General features: G+C 41.6%; 1 protein-coding gene across 3 annotated transcripts in view; it reads left to right on the top strand.

The window, feature by feature from the left end:
* Positions 1-4,026: 4,026 nt before the first annotated feature.
* CTSC (cathepsin C) overlaps positions 4,027-12,587 on the top strand; it is a 35,947-nt gene continuing 27,386 nt past the window's right edge. Inside the window, exons 1-3 of one of the 3 annotated variants that reach the window (XM_072794967.1) lie at positions 4,058-4,307; positions 6,107-6,252; positions 11,072-11,156. In XM_072794967.1, coding sequence (XP_072651068.1) covers positions 4,139-4,307; positions 6,107-6,252; positions 11,072-11,156 — 400 coding nt within the window. In that variant the 5' untranslated portion in view covers positions 4,058-4,138. Of the gene's footprint in view, positions 4,308-6,106; positions 6,253-11,071; positions 11,157-12,587 lie in introns of all 3 variants that reach the window. The other 2 variants (XM_072794968.1, XM_072794966.1) reach the window with 2 other exon arrangements.

Raw genomic sequence — 12,587 nt, 5'->3', positions numbered from 1 at the left:
AGATCTTTCATTGTTTTAATATGCATTCTAGAACAGTGGCTCTCAAACTTATGCTCAAGGCAGCAAACTTGGAGATCATGATGCTCTTTGCTCTTTACCATGAGATATAGATATATTCATGTCCATCATATTATTAATTCATTCAACAAATATTTGAGATTTTATTGTGTGTCAGAAACTGCTCAGGGTGCCAAGGTTACAATAGGGAACAAGATTTGGAACCTATTGTTAATTAAGAGGAATAAGCTTTTTAATAGAAATAAGCACAATAATAAATACAGTCATATCTCCCAAGAGATCTGTATTAACTCATTTAGTCTTCTCAAAACCAGATGAAGCAGATAGGGAATACAACTATGCATATTTTATAGATGAGAAAACCAAGGCACAAAAAGAAATAAAATAACTTATTCAAGATCAAAGAGCTAGTGAGAGGCAGAGACCAGGCTTCCCTCTCAAGCAGTGTGAATTGAATCCTTGCCAATATTTAAATCAGATATTCTTAAACTGTAACTATATCAGAAACTCCAGAAAGGGGATTGTTAAAGCACAGATTGTTGGGACTGACCCAGACATTTTCTGATTCAGTAAGTTATGAGGTAGGGGTCAGGACTTTGTTCTTTTACAAATTCCAAGATGTGGCTGCTGCTGGTCCTGTTGGTTCTGGGACCACGCTTTGGGAATTACTGCTAAGCAACACTGCCTCTTTATAAACCTACCTGTTATAATGATCTGAGCACCAAATTTTGGTTTGCATAGAAAATTGTTTCATATCATTTTAGGAATGGAACTTCCAGGTAAATCAACAGAGGATTATACTTTGATCACTGAAACTTGACCAAGAGTTATCTAGCATCAGCACTTGGCCAAGATTATCTAGTATTGACACATGACCAAGAGTTATCTAGCATCAACACCAAGGTATATTGGTTCAACGACCATCTGATATTTGTGTTCTTTTTGGAAGTGGTAGGCAGAGGGAGAGAGAGAGAAAGAAGCTTAAGCGGGCTCCATATCCAGTGCAGACTCTGAAGGCCAGGCTCGATATCACAGCCCTGAAGTCATGACCTGAGCCAAAACCAAGGGTCGGGGGATAAACTGACTAAGCTAGACGCCCCTATATTTGTGTTCTAACTTACTGAAATGATTTCTGTCTTCAGAGAAAAGGCACCTGCCACTTTTATCCTGATTCTACAATTTTACATACAGGCATAAAAGTATCTGAATGTCTTATTCTGTTTTCCAGTACATTGATCCATGGGTATTTTAGATGATGAAATATGTCTTTGCATTAGAAATTTATTTAAAATATCTTTTTAATTTGTTCTTTATATTAAATTTGGTATTTTCTTTTTCTTTTTTTATTAAGCATGTAACTAGCTTATATGTACATTTCATTTCAGAATAGTAAAGGTCTCTATAAAATATTTGTTATGAAAATAAAACTTAGGGACTGATCAGTTTGAGAATCACTCATTTTCCTCCCTGCTAATGGAGACAGGACAAATATTTTGTTTTGAGGGGGAATAGTTTGGGAATTAGTAGATAATTGGAGATAAACTAAATTTAAAATCAAGGTACTTAAGGTTTATTTTTGAATCTCAGTAACTAGCAGTGTGACATTGAGCAAGTTACTATAACCTCTGGATTTACATTTTCTAATATTAAAATGAACCCATTAGGCTAAATGTTCTCCAAGATACCTTTTTAGTTATCATTCTTTAAAGAATGATAAAAGAGTTTAAAAGACTATTTAAACTCTCTATTAAGTATGCTACTTTGATTATACCTATCAGAGAAATTTCTAACGGGACTGTTCAACCCTGCAATATTGACAACTGAGTAAAAGTTTTAATGTTCTAACAACAAATAATATGCTTTCCCAGGGACTTAAAAAAGCAATACTACCCGGCCAGCATATCTCTAAGTGTGTTAGTTTATTACATGATTTCAGCTTTTTTTTTTTATGATGTCAACTTTTAATCTTAAGTATGGGGCTATAAAATCTAAAAGGCCCCACCCTTGCCTTTGCAGTTTGTGCCTACAGTACAGAGTATATTCACTTCTGAGCTTTCAAGAGTAACTCCTTGGGCAGCCTGGGTGTGTGTGTGTGGGGGGGGGGGGGGCTCAATGGTTTAGCCCCGCCTTCAGCCCAGGGCGTGATCCTGGACACCTGGGATCCAGTAAGAGGTCGGGCTCCCTGCATGGAACCTGCTTCTCCCTCTGCCTGTGTCTCTGCCTCTCTCTCTCTCTCTCTCTCTCTCTGTGTGTCTCTCATGAATGAATAAATAAAATCTTTTTTTTTTTTTTTTTTTAGTAACTCCTTACCAAACAAATTGGCTTTCAGGCTTAGAAACCAAGATAAGATTATATAGGGGAGAAAAATGTCTTCTTCTACCTTCTTGGCTAGGCTAAGAATTAAATTGATACGAAACAGATTAACAGAAGGAAATACAATGTAATTTTGTCTATACAGGAGTCCCACTTATGTGAGCAGTTCAAAGCCAGAAAGGTAAAACGGGGTGTATATGCCAACCTGAGCTAAGGAAGGGATAGGGGGCCTGGTGCCTCAAAAGGGAGGGATATGACTCACAGGGCAGTCAAGAAGAACAGATATTTGGTAATTAAATGTTTGCACTGCCATACAGATGGGTCAGATAAAATGTATCTCTGGTAATGACTCTTAATTCCAGGAAAGATCCCTAATTTAGATTCTTCTAGGTAGCTGAGAAGCAAAACATTTTTCTTGGCCCTGTAGTCTTGAGTGCCTTCAGCTCAGTATAGTCCCCATGTGTAAGTGGCACATTTTGAGGAGACTTGGTCTGAACCCCTTCACTTATGCATTTATTTTAACACCCCAGGGCAATCTGAGTGCTGTTAAGTCAGAATCTAGGGAGAACAAGATGAATAATGTGAATAATGTGCCTACTGACTTGTAACCAGTGTGATGAGGGCAAGCCCCACGACGCAGGGACACATAAAAGGCTATTTTGTTCATCACTTGCCCTTGATGCTGACTCAAGGCCGGACACGCTCCTTTTCCTCTGCGCGCGACAGGAGCCCCAACTTCACACCAACAGCCAGGCGAGTCGGAGGAGCAGTCACAGAAAAGGGCGATATTTAAACTAAGCGAAGAGGCACTTGAGAGAGTGCTACCTTGTAATTCCCGACAGGCCGACTGGCACGCCGGACCGCTCCTAAGACCAACTTTCTCCCGGCAGCTTCCTTCCTCACTCTGGGCACGTTACTTCCTTCCCCTGCGCCTCCCGCTTTCACCTGTACAAGGAGGGTGCGTGTGTGCGCCGACAGGTGTTACCTAAACCCCGTCCAGTTTGCAGGGGGAAGAAAAACAACCCCCACACAAACCCCGCGAGTTTGCATTGCAACTGAATTTTTTTTTTTTTTACGACTGAATTCTCTTGTGGATAATAAGCAAACACCATTAACAGGAAACCAGAACAAATCAAGCAAAAAAAAAAAAAAAAAAAGGCTGTGAAGGTTTTGGAAAACGGAAGGAAGCGCAGTTCTGAAGCAGCTGGGGCGGCTGGGGCAGCAAGTACGGTCCTTGCAAGGGGAGGGTGAGGACTCGGTGGGGCAGAAACGCCGGCGGGAGGACCGCGCTCGTCGGGCTCCCTCTCCGGGCCCTTTCACCGCCTCCCAGTGCCCCTCCGCCCCTCGCCTCGGCTCTGCGGCCAGTCTCCCTCCCCGAGACTGCGGCCCCGCCCCCTCTCGTCTTCGGTCGCCTCCCAGCCCACACCCTCTTTCTTTCTCCCCACGCTCCCCCCACCTCCTGCCCGTTACTCTGCAGGGAGCAAAGTCAAAGCGCTCGGAGACGCCCCACGGCTAGACGCCGCCGCCGCGGCTGTGCGGGCGCAGGGCGGGCGCAGGGCGGGCGCAGGGCGGGCGCAGGCGGGGGCGGAGCAGCGGCTCCCGGAGCTCACCTGCCGGCCCGCGCCCCGCCCCGCCCCCGCCCCGCCCCCTCCTCCCCAGCCCCGCCCCGGCCCCGCCCCCTCCGCCCCCGCCCCGCCCCGCCCCCAGCCCCGCGGGCCGCGGGTTTCCGGCAGCTCCGGCTATTTCAAGGCTCGCGCGGTGCGGCCGGCCTGGCGCTCGGCCTCTGCTCCCCCGCGGACCTCCCGGCATGGGTCCCCGGCCCGGCCCGCTGCTGTCCGCCGCGCTCCTGCTGCTCTCCGGCTTCCGCGCCGCGCTCGGCGACACGCCTGCCAACTGCACCCACCCGGAGCTGCTGGGCACGTGGGTCTTCCAGGTGGGCCCCGCGGGGTCCCGCAGCGTCAACTGCTCGGTGATGGGTGAGTCGCCGCCCCCCCCCCCCCCGACCCCTTCCGAGCTGTGCCGACCTCCCCCGCGGCGCCCGCTGCCAGGGGAAGCCGGGCCCTTGGGGCCCTTTGGGGCGCCCCTTCCCGCTCCAGGGCCGAGAAGGCAAAGTTCAGCAGCTGGGGACTTCTCGATTCTCGTTTGCTTATTACAGTACCTAAAGACTTTTCTTTCAGGAACTTTTCTTTCCCTGGGTTTTAGTGTTTTGGTTTAGTTTGGAAGAGAGTGGAGACCGGACAGTCTTCCCAGCTCCCTGTCCAGTCTGCATTAAAAAAAAAAAACTGTGCCCATGGAATATGAGCTCAAACAGTGGAGAATATAACGGGAAAAACTTTTCCTTTTGTTAGTTTGTGGGAAAAGAGCCCTTATGCCTCGCGTTTTTGGTTTACACGTGTGCTACTAGTCCAAGAAAACTTCGGGGATGGCTCCACAAGGTTTCCTGTGCTGCAGAGAGATATAAAAGTCTCCCGCTTTCTCCTCTTCTCTTCCCTTCTCTTCCCTTCTCTTTCCTCCTCCTCCTTCTGCTCCTCCTTTTCTTTCTCCTTCTTTTATTGTTATTTTTTAAAAATGACTCTTTAACCAGTAATTATACTTTGGGATGCCCAGAGCCAAGCATAGCATCTGGCTCATGGAAGGCTGTCAGTAAGTATCTAGTGCTAACACCACTGGCATATTCCATATGCCCCCAGATACCACATCTACACTGAGGACAAATAATTTAGTGAAGGGAGAAGAGAAAAAAGCAACCTCAGGTCAAAAGAAGCACTCTTGTTCTGCCCAAACCCTTACCACCCTGTGGCATGTGCAGAATGAGTGAAACACCCTGCTGCAGTCTCCTTGTCAGCAGAACGAAGATTGCCAGGTCATTTGATACTAAAACAGACCTATTCAACTGTCCAATTCCACTCCAGATGACTATGTGGCATTTCGTAATCCTGGGCATTATAAACATCTTCAGTTTTAAACGTTGAATTAGGATATCCAAAGCAAAGGGAGATCAGAATTTGTGCTCTTCTGTCACATGCAATCTTCTGTTTCAGAGCATTAATCTGAAACCTGGAAAACCCGCCCAGAGTGTGAAATCTCCAGATGGACACAGCAGAACTCTCAGGCAGCCTCTGCCTGTGAGCCTCTATCTTGGACTTTAATCTAGTGGAAAAACACACAGATCTACACCCCCATATTCTGAAAGTTGAAAGCTTAGTTTCTGTCAGCACAAATTAGCTTTATAGGATAGAAACTGAGTTTGCTGAATGCTGTGGAAGGATTCAGATTCTGAGGTTTTGAAATGTAGAGCCATTGAAGAGAGAGATACCTCTTTTCTTCTCTGAAGAGATAGTTTCCTTTGTCCTTGTGATCTGATAGCAGATCCTTTTGTAGTTTATGTTTGCATTTTTTTTTTCCACTACCATTTTGTATTCTACCCATTTCTGCCTGTCACTTTAAACATCCCTTATTTCTCCTTTTCCTCAGTGGACAAATTTCTTCAGTGTTTGGATGCTCTAAGAAGATAGGGGCTGTACTTTTTTGGGGCCTGTCTTCCTGCTGGGCTACTTGCCATATCTGTATCTGTTGAGCCCTCACTTCACAGATCTGAGACCCCTGTGGGACTGTACAGATGGAGGCAACAGGGTGGAGACTGATCTCCTCACAAGCCAGACTGGTCCAAATCCAGTAGCATGAAAGGAAAGCATTTTTAAATAATGGAAATTATAGAGATTTCCCCTCCCATTTGAAGTCAAAATAATTTTCCTTTGTTGTGCATTTTTTTTAGGACCACCAGAAAAAAAAGTAGTGGTGCATCTTGAGAAGTTGGACACGGCGTATGATAATTTTGGCAATACGGGCCATTTTACCATCATTTACAATCAAGGCTTTGAGATTGTGTTGAACGACTACAAGTGGTTTGCCTTTTTTAAGGTCAGTTTCGTTGGAAGTGTGTTTGTATTTTCAATGATTTGATATCTGAAGCTGCTTCTGATCAGACCCTCAGAATTTTGATTTTAGATCAAGAAGATAACCAGAAGTGACACCACCGGGCACCTGGTTGGCTCAGTCAGTTAAGTGTCCCCACTTGATCTCGGGGTCCTGAGTTAGAGCCCTGCGGTGGGGCTTGTGATCACTGGGCTGGCTGATATGGTGCTGCTGCCCAGCATCACTACTGCATAGTGCTAGCCTGGGAAAAGATCAATAATCAAAGTCTGGTTTGTACTCAATGTGTGTAGCTTTCACACCATTGTAATGTCAAAGATGGTAAGTTGGACCGTTATAAAATTGGGGACCATCTGTGCTATAGTGTGCTAGATATATAAATGTGAATGACTCACTTTATGAAGCTGTGACAAAGAGATGGAGAACTTGAGTTACTCCTTGGGCTAAAGTCAAAGGTAGCCCTGTCCGTCTAGCTTGTTTTCTTCTTTCACTGGGGAGGACAAAGTGTTGTCCATTCTTCCGTTCTAACACAATGCTTCCAATTGCAGATACATTCTAGGATGAAATGGTTTACACACATTGCAGTCCATCCCAGATATCCTTCTGAAGTTGGAACTTTTCCTCTTAGCAGAGTGTTCACTGGTTTAAGTAGATTGAGGACACAAGCCTGAGACTCACTGTTGCTTACTATAAATAAAGTATAAACAAACAGACTTTTTCATGGAGGAAGGTTTTATAGCCTTTGGAACATCTGGTAAGAGTTGGCCAATTATAGGGATTCATGGGAAAGTGGAGAATAAATCTGTTAAAGATGATGAAAGCACCAAAAAAGCACCAACAAGAGAGTAACCTCTAAATTTATTGTGATTTCTCATGATCTAATCATTAGGATATGGTGTTACGTGATAACATCTAAGCCAACTATTTTTCTTGGAATAATAGCTTATTTCTCCTGAGAATCCCTCTTTAATATGGAGGAAAAAGAAGGTGAGAACAAGAGGAAAAAGTTATCCCCTCTTGCCTGGATTGGCTGGTCTGATAATCAGCTGGTGGGAGCTGATCTATCCATTTTGAGGATCCAGTTGAGGGCTGGCTATTCATTTTATTAATTGGAGCCCATGCTTAACCATTTATGAAACATTTTACTATCACCCCAGGATACTATTTATTTAAAAAAAAACATGAACATATCTATACGAATTTTTTTAATCTTAATACGTAGATGATAAGAATAATTCAATCTGAATCTAATTGTTGGTCTGTATATCGATGAGCCTAGGACTCTACAGACCTGTTGTAGGTACTCCACGATAACGCTTCAAAAGTTCTTTGCAGGTTGAGAACCGCTTGCCTATGGAATTGATGTACAAGCAAAGAGCTATTCAAGACAGTTGTTCACTGTGTACTCTACCTTCCCTCCCCCTTGTCCTTTTTTGCTTGACACATACTAGGTACTTAGTTGATCATTTGTTTAAAAAGAAATGAATCAATGAAGTAGAACTCAGTTGAGAAAGAGGTTGAATAAAAAATTAAGTATTAGACTATTTATAAGTATAGATGAGTAAATTATTTAAGTGTATATAAGTATAGATGAGTAAAATAAAACTATTTAAGTGTTAGTTATATGTAAGTATAGATAGATGAGTAAATAAAATAGTTTTACACTTTTGGCTTAGAAAATTTTTTCATTCTTCCCTTCTATAGAATGGGAAAACTGTTGGGCCTACTTCTAAAGTCACCATTTAATTCTCTGAGCCATAACCAGAAATAGATATTGGCAGTTTCCCTATATTAATACTTTTCCATCAGTTTTTCTGCTCTCAGCTTAAATAGGAATCCAAAGCTGGTAGGGACAGCGGGAACAGCTTGTGGCTGAAGGGGGAATCAGAATACCTCTTTGTATTTCTCTTTAAATCACGGTATAAGCAGATTCAGTATTTTTCCATAGCTTCAGAACATAAGTCATAGGTCAATAGAGAGCCACTTTGTAAAGCCAAATTAGGTTACAAGTGTATTCAGCCACATGTCGGGAGAATCAATATATATAGTGTTGTAGGATAGAAGCCTACCTAATCCTAGGCTCCTGGAAGGCATTCACTGAATAGGAATAAAAATAGGAAGAGTGTTCTTCCATTAACTGATTTCAGTATATATTTTTAAGTGCCTAATTTGACCAGAACCGTTATCAGGGCTGTTCTCGTGCTGAGAAATCCATCACTCTGACTGATCAATAGTCAGACCTTGTGATAGGATCATAATTTCAATAAGCAGAGTAGGAGAGGGCAGCCTGGGTGGCTCAGTGGTTTAGCGTTGCCTTCAGCCCGGGGCATGATCCTGGAGACCCAGGATCGAGTCCCACGTCGGGCTCCCTGCATGGAGCCTGCTTCTCCCTCTGCCTGTGTCTCTGCCTCTCTCTCCTCTCTGTGTATTCTCATGAATAAATAAATAAAATCTTAAAAAAAAAGAAAAGAGTAGGATATATAAGATACTTGGCTTTAAAATTCTCTTAATATAATCAAGTAGTTCTAGGTAAAATGTTTTGCAGAGTGATAAAATCTATGTGCCTTTGGCAAATCCCAACTGACAGAGTAATGGGGAACTGAATTTTTAAAAATTTGAGAAAAACGATAGACTGGGATTAACTGTAGGTCATAGGAGAGGCAAGCAGTTTTGGTGATACTGGCTGGCCAGAAAGGCTTGCTGTCTTTTACCTCACACCTCAGGGCATTTCCTGCATTGGTGCTGGGGAGACCAACTGGGTTCTAATTCAAGAAAAATGCAAACCTATTTAAATGAGCAAAAGCACATGTGGCTTTTTCTACAGACTTAGAAGATCTCTTTTAAATGAAAATTATTTTTAGAAATGAAAATTTGCCAAAGCATAAGCAGTATTTATTTAAAATATCTTCTGTAAACTATGCCATAATCTATTCAACCTACCAGTGTCAAAGAAACATCTGCCATTTTTGCCATGTATATTGTCTTTATTTTGTATGTTGTTAGTCTATAAATCAATTGGATTTCCACTTCTGTCCATTGACTCATACCAGACCCTACCACTTGTTTCCTTTTGCCTTCTTCAGATATGCTTTCATAAGATGGCATATTTGCATTCCATTGCTTGTTACTGTTGCTGCTTGAGTTTGCTGAGCAGGTAATCCATGCAGGGCATTTTGTTAGACTGCTGGTCAACCTTTTCCCCAGACTCTTCTGCAGCTCAACAGAGCAGATAGCTTCCACATCATTCTCCCTGCATTCCAACTTTGAAGCAGTTGTGACACCACTACCATTGCTAGGAATTTGCTTTATTAAGTTCTCAGGCCTTACCTGGAAAATGGGCATTTTTCATAATTTGAGGTTTGTAAGCTCTTTGTGTGTGTGCATGTGTGTGTGTATGTGTGTGTGAGGTTTTACCTGCTTGAGAAATTGAGAGTGAAGTGGGTATAATCTTTTTTGTGTAGGACTTCAAGCTAGGTAAAAGCTTGGAAGGAGATAAATCTTGACACTGAAAGTTTTTGGATAGTTTGAGTTTGACAGGAAGCAGTAGATATATATTCTTAAAAGATATGTTTTTCTATTCAACTTCCCACATACATTCCAATATATGAACCCTTTATAGGGGGTTATGAACTCAGATGCATTTAGGGCCCACATACCTAAGCATTTGAAATGACCTTAATGTAAAAGAGTAAGGAAGTAGTGAAATCTATGGCAAATGGAAACGTTCTTAGAAACATTCATATTCAGTTTTCTTTTAAAATAATGTATTGGCCAAAATAAATGACCGTACTATCTGCATGCTAGTTCCTAGAGTTCTCAAATTTAATTGCTTTACTGTTTGGTTATCATCAGCAAACCCAACAGATTGGCACCCCTTGAGAGCACCTGCAGATTAAAAGCAGCCAACCTCTTAAATGAAAACAGAACATAATGAAACAATATTTAATTATGGCTGACTTGGTGTTGGGTGGATAAATGATTTTTTATGCTTTTATGTATATTCATTTTTTAAAATGAACATGTATAAAGCTCCTCTGTACATATCCAGTCTAATTGGAAAGGATGTCATGAAAGAAACTAAATCCCAAAGAACACCCTCAAGTTGAATAGACTTTCTAGCCTTTTCCCGCTTTTCATTTCATTTTCTCAGAGGCTGTAAAAAGAAGCAGTAGAGCAGGAACTCAAGATTTCATTTTAAAGATTAAGCGACTCAAGGGATAAAGAAGATGTGTTCAAGGGAAACCAGACTCGTGGCTAAAAATTTTATTTTATGGCCATCAAGCAGATTTCATTGATTTTTATTTGGGGCCCACCAGTCTTAGTAGAACTCTAAACTGAAAAAACGTTTCCGTGGGTGTTTCTTAAGCAAGTTGGTATTGGAAATGAGCTGTATGTTGGGAAAGCCATACCAGAGGATTTATAGCACATTTTGTGTGCTAGTGACATGTAAATTTCAAGCTTGTTGCAACAGCCAGAAATGCCCATCCTGTTTCTACAAGTAAAGATTTGGGAATCTTGTCACATTTTTTTCACTCTGCTTTCTGGGTTCATTTTTAAGATCTAACAGTTCAGCTGTTATAATATTTGTTTTTTTGGGGTAATTTACTTGTTTTAAAATAAATTCGGTATACTGAGATCCAGATTTTGTATTTTTTGAAATTTTAACAACTTGGGCTTTACTGTTAAGAATGTTTCAATTTAGAGAAAGGATCCAAAGGTTAATAATCCATGCCTAATTTTGTTTTCTTTCATGATGATGCTTAATCTTAACATAATGACTTAGTTTCCCATTGTGAACTCTTCATAGGATGTCACTGATTTTATCAGTCAGTTGTTCATGCAGCTGGGAACTGTGAGGGTACATGATTTGAGACATCTGAGGAACAAACTGGGTGAGCTGTGTTGAAATTTTTAACTTCTTAAAGGCCAGCAATGTTTGTTGACTGATCTGGGAGACGGAGATGGATACTGGAGAGACTAGGGTGTTAGTACACATTTCTTGCTTGAGCCTGCTTATTTGCTATTCTTACCTGCCTGCACTATTTTATATAAGTGATCTTTCTCTTTATTATATTTGCACACATTGAATTGGTTCTCCCAAGTCTTATGCTCATAACCTAAGCAGATCTGAACTCAAATAAGTTAAGACCCAGTTAAGAAAAGGTCAGCTGAAGATTGTTTCACTTCCTTGAAGTAGCTGTGCTATTCCTCACATTGCTAATTTTTTTCCTAAAAGGACTCAAGAGGGAACCATGTGAGGCTCTGACATTTTAGGTTTGTCCTCTAGTAGAGAGGGTGGCTCTTCCAGAGAAATGGACATACCTGCCACTCATCCCTGGGAGAGTCACCCATCTTTTTCAAACTGGTTCCTGCTCAGAACATAGACTACTGAGTAGGAGGAAGAGGATCTTTTTCACTCTTTACATTCTCTTCACACTTAGACGAGATGTTTAAATCATTGCTGTCTCCGGATCCACGAAGTTAAAGGTCTTAATATTTTTATGGGAAAAGGGTGGTTAGAGAGTAAAGTTGACAGGGACTTAACCATTCCTTGCATTTTAATACAATATTACTTCCCCTTTCCTTACCTCCTTTACTAGCTCCTAAGTAGAGAAGGGAGATGTGAAAAAGGGAACGGAGCCAAGTATCGAAAGTTCATAGCTTTTCCCATATGAGCATTTTCCAAACTGTTAATGGCCCAACAGACAGTGGCCCACACATCTACTGGTAGGAATTGCTCATCGATTCTCTTCACCTCATCTTGTGAGGTGGTTCCAGGCGGCCACTATTGACAGATTAAAGTGGAAATTAGAGCTGAAATTAATAAGCTTTTTTTTTTCTGAATTCCTGATAGTTGAGTAAGTATAGATTGTGTTGAATTATTTCCTTTATTTCAGAACTTCTCAGAATCTTTAATATATTGGATGGTGGTAGCTTAGGAAGAAGATAAAATAGGAAACTTTCCCAAAATAAGTTCACCATTTTTTCCTCACAAAAAAATAAGGTATTCTCAGTGTAGTTTACAAAATTCTGTCTTAAAACTCTCACTCTTCCTTCTAATTAGGGTGATACCTCTATTAGAAGATAAGCCCTTCCCATCCTCCAGTATTTGCTCTGTTAATGGGATAAATAGCCTTTTACCTGCAAATAAGGATCAAAAGTTGCTAGATTAGCCTTCCAAGTGCATTTCAAAATTATATTAGATTTATACAATGATAATTAATTTCAAATGCATCTGCATGTGCTTCTTGAGCATGTTGGCTGTGTGCATGATACATGTGGCTTAAGCATTCAGCTTTTGAGAATGGCAAATTTGTGAATGT

This window comes from Canis lupus, chromosome 23, assembly GCF_048164855.1.
Source record: "Canis lupus baileyi chromosome 23, mCanLup2.hap1, whole genome shotgun sequence".
In the NCBI taxonomy this organism is placed as follows: Eukaryota; Metazoa; Chordata; class Mammalia; order Carnivora; family Canidae; genus Canis; species Canis lupus.
Note: the sequence above shows the minus strand (reverse complement) of the source record. Positions and strands in the feature narration are given on the sequence as shown.